The 22487-nt window shown below is 51.9% G+C and overlaps 5 protein-coding genes and 1 long non-coding RNA gene across 11 annotated transcripts in view; 2 read left to right on the plus strand and 4 right to left on the minus strand.

Moving 5' to 3' along the window:
* btf3 (basic transcription factor 3) overlaps window positions 1-22487 on the minus strand; it is a 76003-nt gene that overhangs the window by 1605 nt on the left and 51911 nt on the right. Inside the window, exons 2-7 of one of the 2 annotated variants that reach the window (XM_052051191.1) lie at window positions 15926-15961; window positions 15069-15137; window positions 14878-14991; window positions 14593-14794; window positions 14350-14403; window positions 13580-14012 (exon numbers count right to left, since the gene is read on the minus strand). In XM_052051191.1, coding sequence (XP_051907151.1) covers window positions 13966-14012; window positions 14350-14403; window positions 14593-14794; window positions 14878-14991; window positions 15069-15137 — 486 coding nt within the window. In that variant the 5' untranslated portion in view covers window positions 15926-15961 and the 3' untranslated portion in view covers window positions 13580-13965. Of the gene's footprint in view, window positions 1-13579; window positions 14013-14349; window positions 14404-14592; window positions 14795-14877; window positions 14992-15068; window positions 15138-15925; window positions 15962-22487 lie in introns of those variants that run through there. The other variant, XM_052051192.1, reaches the window with a different exon arrangement.
* Window positions 5-7100, minus strand: gfm2 (GTP dependent ribosome recycling factor mitochondrial 2). 3 transcript variants are annotated; one of them, XM_052051165.1, is made up of 20 exons: window positions 6843-7100; window positions 4473-4554; window positions 4309-4354; window positions 3827-3924; window positions 3619-3744; window positions 3444-3532; window positions 3293-3381; window positions 3133-3193; window positions 2865-3047; window positions 2659-2739; window positions 2260-2408; window positions 2031-2171; window positions 1700-1799; window positions 1482-1623; window positions 1334-1410; window positions 1096-1234; window positions 822-1016; window positions 589-704; window positions 323-505; window positions 5-219 (listed from the first exon to the last, which is right to left on the minus strand). In XM_052051165.1, the coding sequence occupies exons 1-20, from the start codon at window positions 6945-6947 to the stop codon at window positions 91-93; spliced, it is 2331 nt and encodes a 776-aa protein (XP_051907125.1). In that variant the 5' UTR covers window positions 6948-7100; the 3' UTR covers window positions 5-90. The 3 variants fall into 3 exon arrangements, with proteins under 3 accessions (XP_051907125.1, XP_051907127.1, XP_051907126.1); XM_052051167.1 differs by lacking the exon at window positions 6843-7100 and adding an exon at window positions 4627-4883 and having other exon boundaries at window positions 4309-4351; XM_052051166.1 differs by lacking the exon at window positions 6843-7100 and adding an exon at window positions 4627-4882.
* On the minus strand, window positions 7529-10624 carry tor1 (torsin family 1). 2 transcript variants are annotated; one of them, XM_052051178.1, is made up of 5 exons: window positions 10426-10624; window positions 9363-9628; window positions 8798-8973; window positions 8548-8675; window positions 7529-8120 (listed from the first exon to the last, which is right to left on the minus strand). In XM_052051178.1, the coding sequence occupies exons 1-5, from the start codon at window positions 10622-10624 to the stop codon at window positions 7876-7878; spliced, it is 1014 nt and encodes a 337-aa protein (XP_051907138.1). In that variant the 3' UTR covers window positions 7529-7875. The 2 variants fall into 2 exon arrangements, with proteins under 2 accessions (XP_051907138.1, XP_051907137.1); XM_052051177.1 differs by lacking the exon at window positions 10426-10624 and adding an exon at window positions 10002-10417.
* Window positions 10988-13821, plus strand: ankra2 (ankyrin repeat, family A (RFXANK-like), 2). 2 transcript variants are annotated; one of them, XM_052051180.1, is made up of 8 exons: window positions 10988-11324; window positions 11498-11656; window positions 11749-11814; window positions 12053-12150; window positions 12240-12365; window positions 12552-12618; window positions 12726-12806; window positions 12926-13821. In XM_052051180.1, the coding sequence occupies exons 1-8, from the start codon at window positions 11021-11023 to the stop codon at window positions 12979-12981; spliced, it is 957 nt and encodes a 318-aa protein (XP_051907140.1). In that variant the 5' UTR covers window positions 10988-11020; the 3' UTR covers window positions 12982-13821. The 2 variants fall into 2 exon arrangements, with proteins under 2 accessions (XP_051907140.1, XP_051907139.1); XM_052051179.1 differs by having other exon boundaries at window positions 12931-13821.
* Window positions 11425-12788, minus strand: LOC127591262 (uncharacterized). Its single transcript, XR_007959843.1, has 2 exons — window positions 12635-12788; window positions 11425-12189 (listed from the first exon to the last, which is right to left on the minus strand). It is a non-coding gene; the product is annotated as an uncharacterized LOC127591262 (long non-coding RNA).
* foxd1 (forkhead box D1) lies at window positions 19462-21427 on the plus strand. The gene has a single exon (XM_052051182.1). The coding sequence runs from the start codon at window positions 19841-19843 to the stop codon at window positions 20840-20842; it is 1002 nt and encodes a 333-aa protein (XP_051907142.1). The 5' UTR covers window positions 19462-19840; the 3' UTR covers window positions 20843-21427.

Here is a 22487-nt window from a genome sequence, read left to right on the forward strand (position 1 = left end):
GGAATCCAATTTGCTTTTTTAATTTTTTTTTTTTTTTAATATCGAGGACAGCATGGTGGGGTAAAGTGTTCCTCAGGTGGCTTGAATCGATCACAGCAATCCGGCCGTTCGCTTGACCAATGCGTTCTGCTCCTGCGCGCTCATGGCCCGGTAGGTGTCCAGCTCCATGGAGAAGGTGGCCTTGCCCGAGGTCAGCGTCCGCAGGGCGGTGGAATAGCCCTTTGCAGTTCGAGAAAAGACAGCAACCAGTAACTTGCACCCAAAAAACAATACAAAGTCCAAGCCCCGAGTCGGTAGAGCAGAAAGAGTTGTCGGGACCCACCCGGGTTTCCGCCAAGGGGACGCTGGCCAGCAGCACCTTTTCCCAGTGGCGACTCTGGATGTCCCGAACCGTGCCTCGCCTCTGGGCCAGGTCGCCCAAGACGGCGCCCAGGTGTTCCTCCTCCACCCTCACCTCCATGGACACGACGGGCTCCAGGACCTGCCCCCCGGCCAGCCGCAGCGCCTGCGCGGGACGGCCGCCGACGTGAGGAGGCGCGTCGGCAAAGGAGGCGGCGGAGAAAGACGCCGCGGCGCCGCGGTCGCCACCTTCAGCATGCAGCGGGACACGCAGGCGGAAACCATGGCCGGAGAGGTTCCCGCTTCCGTCCGGACGCATCGGATCAGGGTGGACACGCGCTGCAGAGGCGAGCCCAGCAGCGGGCCTGGGGGGGGCGAGACCACATCCGCGCATCAAACGGAAGCCGACGCCGTTACGGCTAAGGTGGTTTGCGTCAAAGCGCCACGGCGTGGAGCCGAGCGCCGGCTCGCTACGGGCTCACCCTGCAGGTAGGAGCCGCGCACTGCGTTCTCCACCGCCTCCCTCATTTCTTCAGACAAGGTCGCGGCGGCTTCCTCCGCCAGCGCCACTTGACACGAGCCGGCGGAGGCGGCAGCGGCACGCTCCTCGGCGGGTCGGACGGCCAGCTCCACCGTCACCACGTGTCTCTTCTCGCCCACCGTGCGCTCCAGCGTGTCTTGTCGCGGCGCAAACAAAGGCCGTGGCCAGGCGGGCGGCGAAAGCATCCGGCCCGAACGGCGAGACTCGAAGCGTACCTGTGGCGGAGGCCCGCCGGAGGACGGTCTCCCGGTACGCCACCTGCAAAGGGCCCAGTTGAGTCTCGATGGCGTACTCCCTTCGTATCCGATCGTGGATGATCTCGATGTGCAGCTCCCCCATCCCGCACAGAATGATCTGAAGATGGCAGGTTGAGCGGTCAGCCCCCATCCCAAGGGGTCGCCACCCTGTCTTCACGCCGCGCGCTCAGGAGCGCCAACCGCGCAACGCCGGTACCTGTCCGGAGTCCGGGTCCGTCCGGACTTTGAGACTGGGGTCTTCTCTCTGGAGGTTGTTGAGCGCGCTCTCAAGATCTGGACAGAAACGACAAACACTCCCAAAAAAGTGCGATGGCCGTGAGTGGCGGCGTCACATTCCAACTGACCCGCCTGTTTGGCCAAGGTGGGCGGCTCGATGGTGCAGAAGAAGACGGGGTCGGGGACCTCCACCCCGGAGAGGACCGCGTCCGTCCGCGCTCGGCGGGCCGCCGACCCTTTGGAGGAGACGATGGTGTCGCCGGTCGCCGTCTTGGAGGGCGAGAAGGCGCCGTGTCCGAGCGGGGGGGGGGGGGCGTGAGCGAGAGGAGGCGGCGGCCGAGCTCACCTGCTTGAGCCCGACGGCCAGCGCGATGTTTCCCGCCGTCATGGACGAGACTTCCACGTGTTGGTCGGCGAAAGGCACCAGGAGTCTGCTCAGCCTCTCGCTGAAGGCCAACGTCACAAAGTCAAAGTCGTTATGCTACTTCGGCTTGGGTGCACGTACGTCACGATTCGACTTTTTACCCCCCAACACCCCCAATTTTTTTTTAAAAAGCCACTTTGGAGGCATGGGAGTGCCCCCCCCCCCTTTTATTTTTGAACAAGTAGCGATCCCAAGTACTTTGACTTGAGCCCAAAGGGCGAGTATGTCGGCCTTGGCGCTGGGCGACACCTACGTGCTGTTCCTGTTGAGGTTGCGCACGGCGGCCTGCGCTCGCAGCGTTCCCGAATAGATCCGAAGGAAGACCAGAGAGCCGCGCCGCTTGTCGTGCAGGACCTTGAAGGCCAGAGCGCACAGCTCGTCCTCGTGCCGCCGCCTGTTTGGGCCGCAAATTCCAACCGGCTCAAATGAAGTTTGCCGCCGTGGATTCCGGTGGAGCGCAGGAGCAAGCGCGCTTGGCTCACGCCAGGTCGTGGGGGCCGTCATCGGGGGACGGCAGGTAGGCGGCGACGGCGTCCAGGAGCGGCTGCACGCCTTTGTTGCGCAAGGAGCTTCCGCAGAGCACCGGAACGCCTTTCCGGGTCAGAGTGACCCGCCGCACTGCCTCCTGGAGCTGAGTGGGAGAGCAACACGTAAGGAAAGCAAGCAAGCAACGCCTTTGGAAAATTCTGCCCCCAAAGTCACAAGTGCTCGAAAAAGTCTTGACGGTGAAGGGACACGCGACGCCAGCAATTTAAAAAAAAAAGTCATTTGGAGCGCAGCGGCCACGAGGCTTGTCGCGGACGGATGGAGCGCGTTGCCGTGGCCAAAAACGGGAACGTGACAGTCGGGCTGAGCCGGCAACTTGGATGGAGTCGCCTCACCCGGACGGAAGGAACGGCGTCAAAGTCGTGGCCGAAGTCGGTCAGCAGCAGTTCGGCAAAGTCGTCATCCAGATCGGCGACCTGCCGGCGACGAGGCAACGTCGACGTTACGCTTGGGAAGAACAACCCGGCCGGGTGCCCCCCACAGCCAAAGTTCTTCAGAACTCGGCCCGACTTCCTTTTTCCTCGGGTGGCCGCCGACGCACCTGCTCAATCAGCGCGCTTCGGGCCCGGCGGACTTCCCGCAGGAGCTCCGCCTCCTCCTCCCGGGACTCGCCGAGGGGCGCGGCGTGGTAGACGCGCCCGTCGTCCGTCGGCTTCCACGTCAGCCTCTGATTGGTCAGCAGGTCGACCACTCCGGAGAAGTTGCGGCCCGTGCCGACGGGAAGCTACGAAGTGGGACGGCGAGCCGTTAGTCGCTCGCCGTCTCGTCGCGCCGCGCGTCCGCCTTGAAGGTTTTGCCCGAAAAGTGACCTGGAGCAGGACGGGATTGGCTTTCAACTTCTGCCTGATGCTTTCCAAACACAAAGTGAGACTGAAAGAGAAACGTGGGGGTGGGGTGGGGGGGGGGGGGGGGGCAAACGTTGGACTGGATGAGCGGAAGAAGGCCGTTGGCGGCGGACCGTGGCCTCACCTGGCCGCGGGCTTGTCCATCTTGTTGAGGAAGCCCACGCACGGCACGCGGTGCTTCTCCGCCTGCCTCCACACCGTCAGCGTCTGGGCCTGGGGGAGCCGCCTTCAACACGTCGCCAAAACAACAACTTTGCGGGCGCAAATGAGCAAACCTCCACCCCCGCGGACGCATCGAACACGGCGACGGCCCCGTCCAGCACCCGAAGGGCCCGCTCCACCTCCAGCGTGAAGTCCACGTGACCTGCGGTGGCGCACACAAACGCCAAGCGGGGTTAAGTGAGTCGGGATGAGCGGCAGGAAGAAAAGGCCCTTGAAGCCGACGCCTACCCGGCGTGTCGATCAGGTTGATCCGGTGACCTTTCCAGTCAAAGGTCACCGCCGCCGACTGCACGGTGATGCCGCGCTCGCGCTCTTGAGCCATGAAGTCCGTCACCGTGTCTCCGTCGTCCACATCTGGAAGCCGCGGAAAAAGGCCAAGGTGATGCCGTCTGTCACGCGTGGCCTTTCTTCTCCCTCCCCCATCCTACAAACTGGCCTCCCAGCGCTCGGGTGTAGCCCGAGTAGTAAAGCATCCTCTCCGTGGTGGTGGTCTTGCCCGCGTCGATGTGGGCCATGATGCCGATGTTGCGGATCCTGAGGCGCGGTCGGGAGGCGGTCCGGGCGCAAAAGAAACACAACGGAGAACAAAGTCAAAAGGAAGCCTGCGAGTTCACGTCGGCGGTCGTCGTACGAGCAGAAAACCGAGCAGGGAAGCAAATCATAACTTAACGAGTCCTCAATTCTGTCGACACTGTGTCCGACAAATACAACGTGAAAGTACTCGGACCTTGTGTTCGTTTTACTTTGGGTGGGAGGCGAGGGGGCGGGGGTCGTACAAGTTTCAAATAAAGCCATGAAAAAAAGAAAAAGACTGGGACGCCAATCAAACTGCTGCGTCTTTCTCGGGAAAAGACGCATTTCTATCGCCTGAAAATCAAGCGAGCGGCGTATGAGAGCCAACTAGAGTTGTGCACTTACTTGGACACATCGGGGCTGATGACAGACCGCGGCGATTTCACATCTTCTGCAACGGCGTGGCAATTTGATGGGGTTAGGCGTGCGTCCGTATCAAAGCGCGCCAAGGTTTCCACTTGTTTTTGGAGTGACGACAACTGCTAGCATCTGTCAAACAAACGACTTACCACCAGGAAGAAAGCTGGACGCCCTCTTTAGAACCCTGCCCGCTCTCCATCTGCAGCACCGCAGTCGCAAGAAAGAGTTGCCCTGCAAAGGACGGTGAACGTCTCGTAACGCGAGCGGGCGCGATTCAAAGCGACGGCGCCGTTCCGACCTTACCCAAATCATCCTTTCAATGTCCAATGACGCCCGCATGCTAATATCCCCTTCAACCCCCAAGGCATTCCTCACAAGGAGGACTATTTACATCTGTGTCCGGATGACTTTTCAGTTGAAATATACATGTATGAATATACGCAGACGGCTCTATATTTGAACCACGTATTCTGGACGAGAATAGCAAACAATGACACCGGAAGCGCCGTTCCAGAATGTCACATGTCACGTTTCTATCGGGTACTCTTCCGAAATACGTCCCCCTAAGAACCTTGAGGGGGCGTATTTTACCGTTAAGTTTGATTTACTTTGAAAAACGTACTTGTTTGGCATTTTAATTTCATTTAAATGTATTTATCATGCGACAACGAGTAACGCATCTTTGTTGAATGAGTGCATCTTAATGGATATTTTACTCGGAACCAAAGGCGGCGCTCACGTTTGACAGCCGAACATTTCCGGTGAAACATCGTGACGTACTTCCTCTAAAAACTCGGCTCGGAGCCGTCGACATCTAAACAATCCGAGTCTTGAGATCCAAACACCCGCTTGTCAACTTTAGAGCCACTGCGGGGTTTTTTTTTACACCGGCAACAAGTTATTGTGAACAACGTAACACTCGCAACGCGACATGGTGAGCAGATAAATGCGTTAAGCGCCGTATTCGGATAGTGACCGCGAGAAACGGCAGCCGATGCTTCGACTAGCTTGCCTCCATGTGCGAGCTTGAGTTGTGGACACTCGTGAAAACGGAGTGTTTTTCCGCCCTTCAGTGATCGAGAGGCCTCCTCACGTTTTGCCCGATTAAGCGTTTTCCGTGTCAAATAACTGGCTCGACTCTGTGATCAAGTGGCAGACAAACAGGAGTTTTAAAAAGTAGCACTTACTTTCGAAAAACTCACGTTTTCCTGCAAACACACACATTCTACTCGAAATAAACCGTCTATTATTAAACCTCAAGCAGGCTATTTTTCCTTAAACACCATTCTCCTAAAAACCAGGTTATTCTACGTATTTTTTTTGTAGAAAAATTTGTATTCAGGACGTCACACATCCTTGTCAAAATTGTGGGAAAAATATTTTCTCCAAGTCCATGCTTTTTTTTTGTTAAATATGCAACTATTATTTCGGTGTGTATTTTTCCTCCTCTGAAAAACGTATTTTTTTTTCCTTTTAACGAGAATCTTCCGCTTTTAAAATTGAACATTGTAACAACTTTCTCCCGGTCAGCCATTTGATCATTTTCGCCTTGGGAGTACCGTTCCTTGAAATACGGAAACGCTTTGTTCAATTTCTTTTCCAGCCCCAGAACGAGCACATCGAGCTGCACCGCAAGCGGCATGGGTACCGCCTGGACCACCACGAGCGCAAGCGCAAGAGGGAGAGCCGCGAGGCGCACAGTCGCTCGCGCAAGGCCCGCAAGACCATCGGCCTCAAGGCCAAACTGTACCACAAGCAGCGGCACGCCGAGAAGATCCAGATGAAGAAGACGTGAGTACTCCCGCCCGCCGGGATTTCCACATTTGCCTCGTTTTTGGCAGTGCGCTTCTTGGATTCCCGACTTCGGAGATGCCCTCGCGCACCACTTGGTCAAAGAAGCGTGCTCAGATGAATTTTTTTTTGGGGGGGGGGGGTCTTTTGCTGGGTTGTCGGTGTCTTGCGCATGTGCGTCGGTAACACATGTCCGATTGGTGCGTAGCATCAAAATGCACGAGCAGAGGAAGACCAAGCAGAAGGACGACGAGAAGACCCCCAAGGGCGCCGTGCCCGCCTACCTGCTGGACCGCGAGGGGCAAACCCGCGCCAAAGTGCTCTCCAACATGATCAAGCAAAAGCGCAAAGAGAAGGCGGTGAGTCCCGGTCGCGTCGCCCCACCCCTTTCACTCCCTCCCCGCCGTTTGCGTATTTGACCCCCGATCTCGTCTTTCAGGGCAAGTGGGAGGTGCCACTGCCCAAGGTGCGAGCCCAGGGCGAGACGGAGGTTTTGAAAGTGGTCAGAACGGGCAAGCGGCAGAAGAAGGCCTGGAAGAGACTGGTCACCAAAGTTTGCTTCGTGGGCGACGGCTTCACGCGCAAACCCCCCAAATACGAGCGCTTCATCAGGCCCATGGTGAGTCCCCGGCGAGTCCAAGCGCCTGCCAAGCGGGCGCCTTGCCGTAACGGATGTCCGAGCGCCTTCCGACGGCACTCGGACATGCGGCGGGCTGAGCTTTCCTCACCTGATGTCTTGAGCCGAGCCCGACTGCGTCGCTTGCGCAGGGTCTGCGCTTCAAGAAGGCCCACGTGACGCATCCCGAGCTCAAGGCCACCTTCTGCCTTCCCATCCTGGGCGTGAAGAAGAACCCGTCGTCCCCGCTCTACACCTCGCTGGGCGTCATTACCAAGGGCACCGTGGTGGAAGTCAACGTCAGCGAGCTGGGACTGGTCACGCAGGGAGGCAAAGTCATCTGGGGTAAGGGATCAAACACGCAGGAAGTCAGCCCGACTTTCCTTTTTGTTTTCTCCCCTCCCAAATTGCTAACCCGTTGCAGCAATTTCACTCGAATAGGCTCGCCACGCTCATGTCACGATGATGGTTTAAGTGAAAATGTTTTGCCCCCTGGCAGGTAAATACGCACAGGTGACCAACAACCCCGAGAACGACGGCTGCATTAACGCAGTGCTGCTGGTTTGAGAGTCTTTAGGCCTCCTCAAGACTTGGCCGGGAGGACTTTTCACAGCTCACGGCGCACGCCGGGGAGGCCCCCGCCGGGGAGGCCGCCGCGTCATCTTTTCAAAGCAATAAAATTGCAAAGAGGAAGAGCGACGGTCATGAGGTCATTTCAAAAGAAAAAGCGGCTCGTCTCCGGCCGCCCTGGCTTTTCAAAGCGAATGAATCCGTCGCCAAAGTTGTGCCGGAACCATCTCATTTGTCATTTCGTATGTATTTACTCCAAATAGTAGGATGACAGGTACGTTTTTTGACAACAGCAGGGACATATCCACATTTTCTTGGTGTGTTGACCCCCCTGTCTGTTAAATAGACGAACCCTTTTGGAGTGTGGGGGGGGATTAAGGGGGGGGGGGGTTAAAAATGAATATGAATTACGGGCATGTTATATAAAAAAAATCACAGTCCGACAAAAACCTTCATGATTCCCTTTCAAATCAAAGGGAACCACTTTTTTTTGAAGTTCAGAGTGTTTCTTCAGTTTTTCCCGCATGTCAGAACGAGCGCCCGGCGATGATCGGATGGCGGCGTCCGTCGCGCCGCTATACGTAGTATTGCAACTTGCTGTCGATGGTCTTGCAACCCTTGGCGGAGAAGACGCGCTCGGCTTTGGGGAAGTAGACCAGATCGGCCGCCACCTTGTCGGCCACGGCGGCGTCGGCCTCCAGGCCCTGAGCGGACATGGCAGCCATGGCGCACTGAACCACGTGCTCGTACTCCAGCGGCAGGAAGGGCACAAAGAAGTCCACCAGGTTCTTGTCAATCAGGCTCGTGTGCCACAGGCCGCCTGTCAAAACGGGGGGTGGAGGGGGGGAATAAAGATTGTTCAGAAAGTTGGAAGGGGCGGGCAGAAAAGCCGGAATGAACTCTTCACCTAAAAAAATAGAATTTCTGGGGGCGGGGTATATATATACCCCCCATAAAATCCACTCATCGTAAAAGGGATTTCTTTTTTAAACCTTTCTCACGTGAGATACAATCAATGTTTTCAAAATAAGAGGTGTCCAATGTACTGGAAAATAGTCGAGCACGGACAACGTGACGACGAACTTGAGACTCAAAAGCTCCCCGTGGCCAAAACGCTTGGGGCCAAAATGCACAACTCAAAGGACGCGACGCTATGGCAAGAGAAGCAGAAAAGCATCAACCAGTGGGCCTAGCTCGCTTTGGCGTGAGCAAACCGCGTCGGGACGATTCCGTGTTTGCCAACTCACTTCTCTTGTTGTTGAAGACCGACAGCGCGAGCGATGTCTCCACGTCCTTCAGCTCGATGTCCTCGCGACTTCTGCCCGCTTTCCAGAAATCCAATGTCGTCTGCACGATGCTCTCGCCGCCGGCGTTGCTGTGGAGCCAAACAAATGTTTTACCACAGCCGCCGCCACGCCCCCCCAAAAGAAAGATATTTTGGATGACAGCCAATTATGCACTTTACGAAAATGTTTTGGAAATTTTTTTTTCTCTGACCTGAGAAAGATGAAGATGGCTTTGCGGTAGGAGACGCCGTCCACTTTGTCGTAGTACTCCAAGTAGGGCTTGATGCTGTCAATCAGGCCCGGGTGCATCTTGTCCATCTCGTCGAAGATGAACATGGACCGAGCGCAGCTGCTCACGTTGCCCTTGATCCACTGCTGCAGTTGAGTCTGCGACGACGACCACGATCACCACAAGTACGCAACTTCACTGGCTGCCATCTTACGGCAACAATGAGAGGATGATCAAATAAATTGCGCATTATTTGGACATCAGAGTCCTTTGTCATTCTTCGTTCTAATCAGATTCATCCCCAAAAGAATTGACAAGATTAATGATTACCGGTAATCTGCAGTTGTAGCCCTTAGTTTACATTGATTTTTTTAATTACTCATTTTATTTGTGTATTCATTCATTTTCCTGGCAGGAATGGACTTCGGGAGACTTCTATTTGTTGTAAAAATAGCTGCCGTAAAACCCTTTTGTCAATTCCCGCTTTCTTCCCATGAAGCACATTTTGCAACTCAGAAAGTCACCAGACGCGCAGTCGTAATAATACCTTGTAGGTGTCCATCTGACCGGCATGTGGAAAGTGGAGCTCGGCGGTGAAGACGTGCACAAATTGGCTGTCCATGCCCTCCTTGTAGATGTTCTCAGAGATCAGCGCGCTGGCAAAGTTCTTGCCTGTGCCGGTCCAGCCGTGCAGAGAGAGCACCAGCGGCTTACTGGGGTTGGCGTTGTTCATGAACCCGCTCACCGCCTTGACAATGATGTGCGAGGCCAAGTGCTGCCCGAACAGCCTGGTCCTGAGGTCCTCCTCCAAACCTGCCCACACAATGCAAATCTATACACATGACCAGAATTAACAAGAATTAACAGCCAAGCTGCCAAGAATGTCCTTATCGGTCGGGCGGTAGGCGACTATGTATGCTTCTTGTGTCAGGGATTCGTTTCGGGTTTTTTTGCCTTAACTTTGGTAATTTGCCACCGCTGTGTTCATGTGTGTTGGGTTTTCATTTGTGGTCGTGGTTTATATATTTTCCATTTTAATGTACGTTTTCGTTTTGCGTTGCTGTGTGCTTCTCTGTATGTTTATTTATATATATTTGTTTGTTTTTGCATGATCTCACCAGGACAACACTGGTGTTGTACGCTGCTGATTGCACAGGGTTCATCAATAATTCTGCGTGCGTCTCACCTGTGGCGTTAAAGGCGATCCAATTGGGATTGCAGCTCTCGCGTAAATAGGTATAAATGGTTCGGCTCAACGCGGCGCCGACACCGAATACTACAGTGGTCGTAATGGGGTCGAAAGCACCGGCCAGCACTGCGGCGGTCGACAGAGCGTGCAGCCACAAACAAACGCGCGTGGCTTTCATCATCGAACGCAGAATTTCAACACTTGGTGCGCTCGATAAACGAACATAGCGCCCAAAACGAAAATGGAGCGAAGCTAGCTCTCTCGCCCCAGCTACCGTGACTTCCGTGTACGTCATCGACTCGCGACAAACACCCCGAGACGCTTCACCGTGTTGAAAATGATTTGAAAAATAATTCGCGAGTCACACAGAAACACATGAAGACAGTCGTTAAAGATTCAAACGAGCTCGACGGCGTGTCACCCGTTCTGTTGAAGGTTATCCACTCGGGGCGGCAGCACTCGTGGAAATAGTAGATGATGTTCTGGTAGCTGGCTAAAAAGCCCGTCAAAGCGGCCGCCATGCCCACCGCGATGCTGGTGCTGATGGGCTCGATGGCCACCGAGCTGGCCGAACACAGCAACAACAGTAGCGAAGGCGACAGCGCGACGCGGCGTCTCATCGCGAACGACTTCTACTTGTTGCAAGTCCACATCCACCTTCGTTTAATTGTTTAACCGGAGAACCCTTCCGGTGACCAATCACCCGCACCGAAAACCCCGCCTCTTGTTTGCCGGAAGAAAAAAAAGAAAGCTGCGTGACGTCACAGACCAAACAAGATGGCGCCGCAATATAGCCTTTTGTAGCGTTATTTGGTCTTCGAACTAATACGACCCATTTGCTTTATTAAAAGGTTATTCACGTTATTTGTTCTATTCTCCATTTTATGGCATTGTTTCACACAGTGAACATGAACCGTGGCGAGCATTTGTTTGTTTAGAGGCGCTATGACCTAGCTACTGCTGCGCTTACCTCGGCGGTGTTGACAAGGCTGCCGCGTGGAGTCATTGACCGACAAATGGACATCGTGTCCAGCTCGGCGTCCGCGGGGACCCCCGGCGCCATGTCCGACGACATGGAGGGCCTGGGCGGCGGCGTCTTGCCCCACCTGAGTGCCATCAAGACTGAGCAGGGGCTGCCAGTGAACGGCGCCGACGAGGCGGGCAACCCCAACGTGGCCATGGGCATCAAGTTCATATTGCCCAACCGCTTCGACATGAACGTGTGCTCCCGATTCGTCAAGTCGCTTAACGAGGAGGACAGCAAGAACATCCAAGATCAGGTCAACTCCGACCTCGAGGTCGCCTCCGTGCTCTTCAAAGGTTGGATCGTCGTTATTCAAACAAACAAACGAAAACGTGTCATTCAACATATGAGAAACACTTTCAAATATTTTGATTTCCAAGTTCATTAAAAAAAAAGAAGAAATAATAGCATTCACTTGGCCTACAGTAATAAGCCGCTCTTATCCCCGGGTGTTGTGTTCGTGTTTCAGCGGAGTGCAACATCCAGGCGTCTCCGTCGGCGGGCGTCCAGGTGCGCCACGTCTACACGCCGTCCACTACCAAGCACTTCTCGCCCATCAAGCAGTCCACCACCCTGACCAACAAGCACCGCGGCAACGAGGTCTCGTCCACGCCGCTCCTCGTGCACTGTACGCCCGCCGCCCCCATCTTGACGCAGCTTAGCCTCGCCTTTGCCGTCACGCCTCATCTTCTTCCTCTTCTGGGGTTTTTGTCTTGCCAGCCTTGTCCATCCATCAGCTGGCGGCTCAAGGCGAGATGGTCTTTCTGGCCAGCAGGATTGAGCAAGGTACAGTTGTCGCTCTGGAGAGGCCTTTGGTACGATGTACTCGAACAAAACGGAACAACATCATGTCCGGCTATCCGTGGCACGGGCGAGCCCGAGTTGATTGGCCAGACCTTCGAGTGTGAGATTGATAGTAAAGATAAAAGATCCAGGCAAAGTTGATACTGGTGAAACTGCGGGTCCTCTTTGGAGCGACGGCGCTGTTCTTCCCATGGGGAAATGATGTCTTTCTTCTTTCAAGAGCCGGTGATCAACGCCCAAGACGAGGAGGGCTTCACTCCTCTCATGTGGGCGGCGGCGCACGGCCAGATCGCGGTGGTGGAGTTTCTGCTCCAGAATGTAGGACCTTCTCACACATCCCGGCGGATCCATACGGCACTGTCAAAGTAATAGTCGTCGGCACGATAATGACGCGTGTGCCCGCTCAGGGTGCCGATCCCAACGTGTTGGCCAAAGGACGAGAGAGCGCTCTGTCGCTGGCCTGCAGCAAAGGATACACGGACATCGTCAAGATGCTCATCGACTGCGGCGTCGACGTCAACGAGTACGACTGGGTCAGTTGCGTGCGTGCACTTTTGCATTTGAATTTGAAGAAAAACTGCAATAGAATCCAATTGTGCTTATTGTACACGATGAAAAGATTCTCTTCCAAAAATATGATGCTTCTAATTAACCATCAAAAAGTAAACCGCATTAGCAAATCGCATTTGAGGAAGTAGCTGGAGATGCTGTCGTTTCAGAACGGAGGCGCGCCGCTGCTTTACGCCGTCCACGGCAACCACATCCGCTGCGTGGAGCTGCTGCTGGGTAAACACGCACTCACCTCCCCCACCAGAGATTCCAAATGAAGCACGTGTGCAACTGACGCCTTACACCCCGACGTACGCAACTTGGCGTGCGATTTCCATTCGCAGAGAGCGGCGCCGATCCCACCGTGGAGTCCGACTCGGGTTTCAACGCCATGGACATGGCCGTGGCCATGGGACATCGCAATGGTATGTACGCTATTTGGACCGTGAGAAAAAAAAAATCATAAAGAGCCAAATGCAATAAGAAGGGAAGACGGGGTTCGACAGCCCGTGGGACAATAGCGGGGCTAATTGTGCTTGTGCAGTTCAGCAGGTGATGGAGGCGCACCTGCTGCGACTGCTGATGGCCGTACGAGAGTGACGTCGGACGACGACATGGCCAAACGTTCTGTCGTGGACCCGGTTGACTCTTGTGCTGCTTTGGGTGTTCCCACACGTTATTTATTTGACACGTCTGTTTTGCTTTTACTTTTTTTTGGAGTTTGACATTGCAATAAGTTCACCTTGAAATGGCATTTTTCATGTGAAATACAGGCAATTGAAATGAGTTCATGGAGAAAAAAACAAACCCCGTTGTTTTTTGTCATAGTAACTGTGCACGTTTGCAGTCTGAAAGTAAGTGACGGAACGATTCAAATGCTGAATGTTTTCGGTCTGTGAGACAACTTTGCCCTAAAAAATGTGACTTTTTATCCTCGGTATACAGTGCATCATCTTTTAATTACAAAAAAAAAAAAATAACGTGACAATGTAATTCGATTTTTGGTTTGCAAATTGTAAATCTCAAAATAAAGCAAAAATTCAATGGCCATTTATCACGTAAGCTAGCATGTGGTGTTGTGTTGAATCAACTAGTTTTCATTTTCATGTGCTGCGGTTTACAAGGAAACAAACGCGTTTATGGCGACACGGTTGTAATTGTGACATTTTCATTAAAAAGATCAAAATGTCAACCAAAATTTCCACTCCATCTTTTTTATTCTCAAGCTCAACTCCCGCTCCCCCCCCCAAACCGAGATCATACCAATGACAAGCGGACTGAAGTCAAAAACAATATGTCACTATCGGCCCACATGAGTCACTTAAAAACAAAAGTTGCGCTTGTTGATTGACAGTAGCTACACTTAATTGCAGACATGGCTTGCTTGCTTTTTTTTTTTTTTTTAACGAGGCCACATATGAACATGATTCAGTAACAGAGGAAAAATATTTTACAATCATTGGGTGGGACTGAACCTGGTGTGGAGAGTTGGGAGCAACACACGGAAGCTAACAAGAACCAAGATTCGGAGGCCCTCCCCCCGTGTCTGGCCTCGAGGTCCCCGTTTTGTTCCCGCTTGGTCCTCTAGTTTGCTTCGTCCTTGGACGCCTCGTCAAAGTTCTCCACCAGATCTGAAAGCACATGGAAAATAACGGTGAGCGCCACAGTGCAGGCAGATGCTGTGAAAATAACAGCAAACGTGGAGAGGTCCGGGACAGGATTGGCCTCACAAAAAAAAAAAAAAAAAAAAAAAAAAAAAACAACTTCCAGAAAATAGCATGACATATTTAGTTTTTTTTTAACTTGGTAGTTGAAAGACAACATCGGCGTTGTCATTCTCCATCACGCTTGTCGGCGAACCGCTCCAGTGAGAGTTAAAGGCTAACTTAAAGAGCTTGAAGAAGCCAACGGTGGACCCGTTTTGGTTCCTTTGGGTTCTCCGTCACTCAAAGAGAAAAAGCAACTGACCTGGCACGTCGTCGTCGTCTTCTTCTTCCACGGTGGCGATGGGCGCTTTGCCATCTGTGGCTCCAGGAAAAGAAAGGAACAACAATCAATATTCAACGCATTCGCATTCGGGGGCTTACTCTAAACAAGTCAATGCTGTTCAGCTACTTTTGCCAATTTTATTCATTTATTTTTGGTCTTGATAAATCTCTGCAAGACAATAGGTCTTGCAGAGCGACAGATGGAGAGGCGCGGTGGCGGCACCTTGCTTGGGCAGGGCCTCGGCGAGCCTCCTGAGGCTGGTCAGGCTGTCGGCTCCCAGCTGATTGAGGATGCCGGGCAGCATCTCGGTGAGCTGCTTGGTCTCGGCGTGGCCCGTGACGGTGAAAGTGTTGGCGGCCAGAGACGCCTGCACTTTGGGGTTGTTGAAGTGGATCACCGTGCCTTGGTTGGTGAACATGTTCACCTGCCAAAAGGCAAAAGGTGCGCGCCGGCTCACTTGGGGGCTCGCTTGGGCTTTTTCGGTGTCACCGGGGGCGGCTTTCGTACCTCCTCGATACCGGAGATGTTGTTGACGCCGAGCTTCTTCAGGGAGAACTGCAGTTTCTTGTCGTCCGCCGTGGCCGTCCTGTGCACCACCTTCTTCTTTCGCCGAGCGCTGCCCTAAAAATACCCGAGGCGCAAACTCGCTTTACAAGCATGACGACAAAGAGAAATGTTTTGGGGGGGTGGTGCCTTACCTTTCCCCCGATGCGGACCTGCGCCTGCAGCTTAGCCAATTTCTCTTGATTCATTATTGCTTCTTTCATCTGGGGTGGGGGGAGTACCACAAACATGAAACGAGTCGTCAACAGAACAGGCGGCAGCAGGAGCTGGCTTTCACCCAACCGGATCAATCACCTTGACATCGTATGAACAACGCGGTGAAAGGCTTTCATTTCGCGGGTGGCTGTCTTTCAAAAACAACATTTTTTGTCTTGAAAATATTTGGTTAGATGATGGCTCAACATAGTTTGGCGGGCCTCCCGCATGAAATTGCAATACGCAGTGCGAGGATATTCTTCAGTCGGACGACATCTCAAACGACATCACGAACCAAACAATGGCAACAAGCAACATGGAGTGCGCCATTCGAAGCAATTGACAAGTGATTATTCAGGCCGGTCACACCTTTCCGAATTCATCAACATCACCTTGCGCAACAAGTTCAATTGACAACTTTATGAACACGGCACGTCACCGTAAGCTTCCCCCCGACGCTTTTTTTAAAGGTTAACTTGGACGCAAAATCGTTGTACTCGCAGAAAGCAAAACACAATTCATTTACAATCCCCATTGATGAATAAGAAAAGTCAAAATAACGACATCATGATGTTTTTGAAGGTGCGGCTGCGTTTCGAGAACGCCAAGTCGTCGGCTAACGTCAGCTCGCAGGCTAGTTTTTAGCCGCCCCCCCGCCAAGCGACGGGCGGCAACCAACTTGCTGCGTCTGACCTGCCTCTTCACAAGAGGGCTTCCACTCACCAGGACATATTCGCAGTCTTTGTGTTGGGTGTGATAGGTGGGTTGACAAGGGATCGAAAAGCTCCGCACTCACCTGTAAGCTAACAGCAGACACATGCGGAGTCCAAGATGGACGCCAAAGAGGAAAGCGGAAGTGACGTTCGGGCGGAAGTGACGACAAATAAAGTTACCCTCCATTTAGTTTCACAGGTTCTGAGGCAGTCCGTTGTGACCCTTACGAAGAGCTCCTTGGCACCGAGATGCCGTGGCGTGGATAAATGCGTATGTTGGGGCTTCATTCGTTTCTGATGGAGGGCACGTCCACTTCAAGAAAAAGCTCCATGTAACCACCGTTAGTTTTCACATGGTTTCACAGTTTGCCAATCAAACTGCACTGTTATTTAGAAACATCTTCTATGACTTTAATCTTTCTTGTATTTATTCACAAGTACAGGGCTTTGGTATAAGTGAAATAGTGCACGTAAACTTTGTTTGTCGTATGATCACCCGCCGGGAAGTCCTGCCAAGAGGCCAATTTGAAATACAATATCATACAATACATCCTGATTGATGTTGCGCTTTGACAACAGCTGCGCCTGTAACAAAGCGCTTTACAAAACAGGTCACATCAAATATCCTAATAAACACAACACGTGAAAGAAACACGGACAGTCGCGCAATCTTGACCACTTTTCCCTCAAACGCTTTGTTGTTGGAAGCAATTGTAGATGAAAGAGGCAGAATCCAAGTGTCCTTTCACCGGTGCATCAGAGACGTCATTTTTGCTCAAAATGTGCATCATGCTTCAAGCAGAACGATTAGCACCGAAGCCTCCAAACAAGTGCCCAAGTCGCATTTGTGTGAAAAACACGTGGAGGCCGTGAAGACCAAACGAGCCGATGACGATCGCTAGTTAGGGTGATAACCTACCTTTTTTTTTTGGGGGGGGGGGGGTGTTGGTTGGTGCTTTCCATTCGTCTGCACACACGGGGGTGTGAGGGCGCGCGTGTGCGTGTACCCATGTGAAACACACACCATAAATCACATGGCCCTCAGACAGGGCGCTTGGGGTGACATTTTTGTGCGGGGATTTTTTTGTAACTGCGTGCATTGAAGGCAACAAAAAAAGACAATCTGATCAAATAAGTCATAATAACAATAATAATAAATTATAATAATTTACGGCTTGTATTTCTTATCTAGAGTATGGTGGCTAAATTGTTTGTTGAACTTCGTTTCATTTTACATTGTGCTGTGTTCAGTTTTTGATCATTTTTAAGAGCTTCATGTAGACACGTTTCAAAACGTCTAACACTGTACACACACACACACACACACACACACACGGGATAAATAAAAACGAGAAAAGTAGCACGACCACCCAGTGCATGCTTGCTCTCCTGTATTCGGAACGTTTATCATAAAAGCAACTTGTGTACATTTTTGCTTGCGTCAAAAGAAGAGAGGAGAACATCCGTCTGCTTTCAGAGACTTTTTTCCCCACATGAAAAGAAACTGTGACGAAAAATTCACTTTTTTTCTCCTCCAAATTACATTCGTTTCTGGAATGTATCTTTGTTAACACATTAAAATATATATATCTAAAAGTATTTGTCAAGTTATTTTTCAACCTAGGAAATCTAAAACGTTTTTCCTTGGTTATTGCGTCCAGCTTCACTCAGTTGAGGCACAACTGCTTCTCGAGAGTGCGCGCGTTCAACGTGAGTATGTATCCAGGATATTCATTTTATGATTCACTAAGTACTCCAAATATGAGTTGCAAAAACATGCAGTCCGCCGGGTAGAGATGTAACACAAATACAACGAAGCAGTCCTTGAATCCTGCGTCGTGTGGGCCTATAGAAATATACGTCAACGTTCACAGTTGAATTGAATGTGCTCTGCGTAAAAAAAAAGCAACGTTGTACGAACGAGTGCCTCCAAAGTGCAGGTGTCATCTGTAAGACGGCCTCTAGAGGGCGCCGGACTAAAGACGAAAGCGCTTAAAAGTTCAGTTGGATCTGCACAAAAACGCCAAAATACCCCCCCCCCCACAAAAATAATCAATGGAGAAATTCACCACAATTCACGACGATGAACTCAAAACGTTTTTGGCAAAGGCAAAATGTGTTTTTGAAATAGGATTTGCCTATTTATCATCGTGACTATCGTTTGTTGTATTATTTTGAACACCCAGGCCGCTTTTCGCTTTTCACTTCCAACTCGCAGGGCTAGAAAAAACTGACTGCAATCTTTGTTTTGTTTGAGCAGCGAGCGTGTTTCTCGCTGCTGACATCCAAATGTCATTCATACAAATGTTGTTTCTTGCAGTTCCACGCCGCGATGGGCGTGGGCCAGCGTGTGTGTGTGCGTGTGTGTGTGTGTGAGACCCGTGACTGACGCGAGTTAACAGCTGACTGCAATTCCAAGTGGCTGCATGGCGGGGAACGGAGAGAACGAGCGACTCGGGCAACGGCCGCCGGCTTCGAGGCAAGCAATTGCTTCCTTGCGCGCTCGACATCACTCATTCACTTTGGGGTTTTTTTTTGTTTGTTTTTTTAGGAGGGGGGGGGACGACATCATTTTTGTATTGCGTGGAAATTACTTTGTTGCAGGCTGTCAAAACACAGTGAAGACATGTTTGTTTTTAAGAAGGATACGCGCTAACATATCCTTCTTAATAATGAATTAAACCGCTAGGTTTTATGAATATTTGATGTTCAAATTGACTTGCTTGCAGCACTCGGTTTCAGCAGTTTTACTTTTTGTGCGGGAAGTAAACAGCTTTTTTTGCTTGTAATTTTACTTTTGTGGTACTTTGCTTGTATTTGTTATTTTCCATTAAACTCGTGGAAACGACGCCGTTCCCTTCGGGTTTGACGTATTTGCAATTGTTTCTTCTAGAATGGCATTTTAGATATTTGTGGTAACAAAAGTCATTCGTTTTTATTATTTTTTTTTGGGGGGGGGGCTGTATTTTACCGATGAAAAGTTCCCACAATTCACCACTAAATTGAACAGTTCATTCCAAATCGACATTTGCCAAGAATCTCGTAAGGTTTACAATACAATCCATTGTGATTGCTATAGCGCTTTGACAACATCTGTAGCTGTCAAATAATAAACAAAACACAGAACGTAAAAACACGGACAGTCGAGCAATCTTAAGCACTTAGTTTTAAATGTGTTTTGCTCCGTCCAAAAATGTTTTTCCACCTCGTGGCATTTCTTGAAATCTGTAAAGCAATGAAACAAAAAAAGGAGTCTCCATCAAGAATCCCCTTCTGTGTCGTTGCTTTTATTTTATTTGTGTCACGAATTAATCCGGTGGGATTTGGGGAGTTTGAGTTTGAATGTGTTCACATTTGAATTGTTAATTAAAGAACGACGTCCTTTGGGATGTTGAAATCTGTCGGACAGAAATGTTCCAAATGTTATTCTTGTTGTTTATTTTTAGCCCGGCGTCCACAACCACAACGTTCTTATTATGATTAGTTGGAGGGGGCGCGGTGACGATACAGTCAACTATTATTTATTAATTTATTTTTATTTTTTCAAAAATTAGCCACTAAATGCCGGTGAATGAATAAAAAGTGAATTCCAAGCAAAAAAGAAGGGCCACTTTCTTCCTCTGGCCGTTTTTTGGCCGTCCGGCGTGACGTAGCCAGGTCACGTGAGCGACGGCCCCATATAATTGGCGCCGGCCGGCCCGCCCCCTGCGGGATGCGATCGGTCCCTCTTGTGGCATTTCGTCGCTTCACGGCAAGGCACGGCACGGCACGGCACGGCACGGCACGGAAAGGGGATCCGAGCCGAAGCGTATGGACCCGGCGGGCGGAAAAAGTGGCCTTCGTCTCCCTCTTGCGACCTTCGTCCTCTTCCACACCTCCCGCATCTCCTCCTCTCCCATCTCCTCCTCCTCCTCGCATGAGTCTCGTCGAGGGAGGGGGGCACGGCGGCGCTTCCTCAACCGGCCCCGGCGGACGCGGCCGGGCGTGAGTGGGGGGCCATGACTCTGAGCTCCGAGATGTCGGACGCCTCGGTCCTCTCGGAAGAGACCGACATCGACGTGGTGGGCGAGGGGGTGGGGGAGGAGGAGGCAGAGCGCGGGCGGGGCTCGCCTCCGAGCCAGCCGCCGCATCCTCGTCGGCCGGACGCCGTCGGCCCGGCCGCCGCCGCCGCCGCCGCCGCGGAGCCGGCGCGGGACGCCTACAAGGCGGCGTCGGCGGCTGGAAAGAACCCGCTGGTGAAGCCGCCTTACTCGTACATCGCCTTAATCACCATGGCCATCCTGCAGAGCCCCAAGAAGCGACTGACCCTGAGCGAGATCTGCGACTTCATCAGCAACCGCTTCCCCTACTACCGCGAGAAGTTCCCCGCCTGGCAGAACTCCATCCGGCACAACTTGTCGCTCAACGACTGCTTCGTCAAGATCCCGCGCGAGCCGGGCAACCCGGGCAAAGGCAACTACTGGACGCTGGACCCGGAGTCGGCGGACATGTTCGACAACGGCAGCTTCCTGCGGCGGAGGAAGCGCTTCAAGCGGCAGCAGACGCACGACTTGCTGCGGGAGCACGGCGGCTTCCTGCCGGCCGCCGCCGCCTACGGCTACGGGGGCTACGGCTGCGCGGGTTACGGCCTGCCGCTGCAGTCCTACCACGCGCACTCGGCTCTCTTGGCCTTCCAGCAGCAGCAGCAGCAGCAGCTGCTGCAGCAGCAGCATCAGAGCGCCCGGCACGGCGGCACCGCGCTGCCCGCCGCCTCGCTGCCGCCCTCCGCCGAGCGCCCTCGGGGCCGCTTCCACCCGTCCTTGAGCGGCGGGCCGCGGGGCTCGCACAAATCGGACTCGCCGCAGCACCGCTCGCCTTTCTCCATCGAGAGCATCATCGGCGGAGGCTCGCCGAGCCCTTCCAGGACTTCCCCGGCCGCGGTGCCCGCGACGGCCGCCTCGCCGCGGCCGCCCTCGGCCGTCTTGCACCCGCTGGAAAACTTCACCGCCGGCGGCTGTTAAAGCACACTCGAACGAACGAACGAACAAACAAAACGCAAACGAACAAATAAACGGGACTCCTCAGTGAAAGGTAGGAGAATTATTTTTTTGTACGTTATGTTTACCGGAGCGAGCACGCGCGGAGCGGGTGGCGTGCGCGTTCACGCCATTTGACAGGATATTTAATGTTCACCTTTCCTCTTATTTGGGGAAAAATCAGGATGTTTGGACTTTGTCTCCTCCGGCCACAATCTCAGGACGAATTGCTCTAAAAGATCACGTGTTGTTTTTTGTTTTTAGTTTTGTTTAAAAAAACCCAACAACACAGAATTGATAATAATAATAATAATAATAATAATGTATTAATGTGTCAAACACGTTTTTTTCTAATTATTATTCATAGTTTTGATCATTTGAACACGTTTTTGATTTTCGACTTTGTAATAAAAACAAAAGTCATACGTTTATTACATGCAGTGTGTTTATTTCAGTCATAAATAAATACATGTACATTTTGGGGGCTACGACGAAATGTAAATGGAGTCTGATATTTTTACACAACTGCTTTTTACAAGGAGAGAATCAATTCTGTTTTGCAATGAAACCCCGTGAGAAGACAGACATTTAAAAAAAATCCTCTAACGCCAATAAAGAAAAAAAACAGTCATGTGCATAAATATCGAGCCATTAGGTGCTTGGTTGATTTCATATTTTTTTTTAAAGATGAGAAACATGAGACCGTTTGTACTTTTCAGTGTGAATGGATGCCATATTTAATATTTTTCACGTTTGCCATTGGAACCGAGAGAAGCTCATGTTCACAGTTTAAAAAAAAAGATATTATATCTATATCTGTATATAGAATGAGTTTGATTGTTGAAATATAATTCGCTGGAGTAGAGAAATGCTGGACGCTCGTGCACATTTTTTCAAGGTTTCTCGGTCTTGAATTGATTTTCCGCCATTGTGACGGTTGCTCAGTCCACATCGTTCATCTTTTTCGGACGTTCCTGTCCGACCTTTCGGGGCATGCGCACAAGCTCGGCGGTGGGGGCGCGACCCTTGTCACGCTCTTGACAGTAAAAGGTGCACCCGCCGTCACGCGATACTGTACTTGCCGCCGTGGCCTCTTCCCCCCCCCCCCCCCCCTCACATCCGCATTTTGTTGGGCCGTTTCGAACACGCGCTCCTTTGCGACTCCTCGCGATGATCGTAACAATCGCGTCTTGGCTTTGATGGCCGTCGCTCGTCTGCCGCTTCCGTGACTGCGTGCGTACGCGTGTGTGGGATAGCAGCTAAATCGGTGCATCGCTCGCAGCGAGTTCACTGGGCCACGGGAGGACAGCCATTGCGTGATGATGTAACACGCAACGTGGGGGTGCGGGGGTGGGAGGCGAGAGAGAGACAAAGAAAGAGGTCAGTGTGTTGACAAATAAAACAGGAAGCAAAAGAAAGAAAAAGCAAGAAACGACGGGCTACTCATCACAAGGCTTGCGAGCCCAAAAGACAAAATGTGAAAGCCCGAGAAGCTATGCTCACATTTCCAGCCGCAAAAAACTAAAGGCGCGACACATATTCGAGACAAGGTGTAAAAAGTGACAATGAAAGCTGCAGCGAGAATGTGTTCAGCGGTCACACTTTGGCTTCCATCATCCTTTTCTTCAGA

This window comes from Hippocampus zosterae, chromosome 18, assembly GCF_025434085.1.
Source record: "Hippocampus zosterae strain Florida chromosome 18, ASM2543408v3, whole genome shotgun sequence".
In the NCBI taxonomy this organism is placed as follows: Eukaryota; Metazoa; Chordata; class Actinopteri; order Syngnathiformes; family Syngnathidae; genus Hippocampus; species Hippocampus zosterae.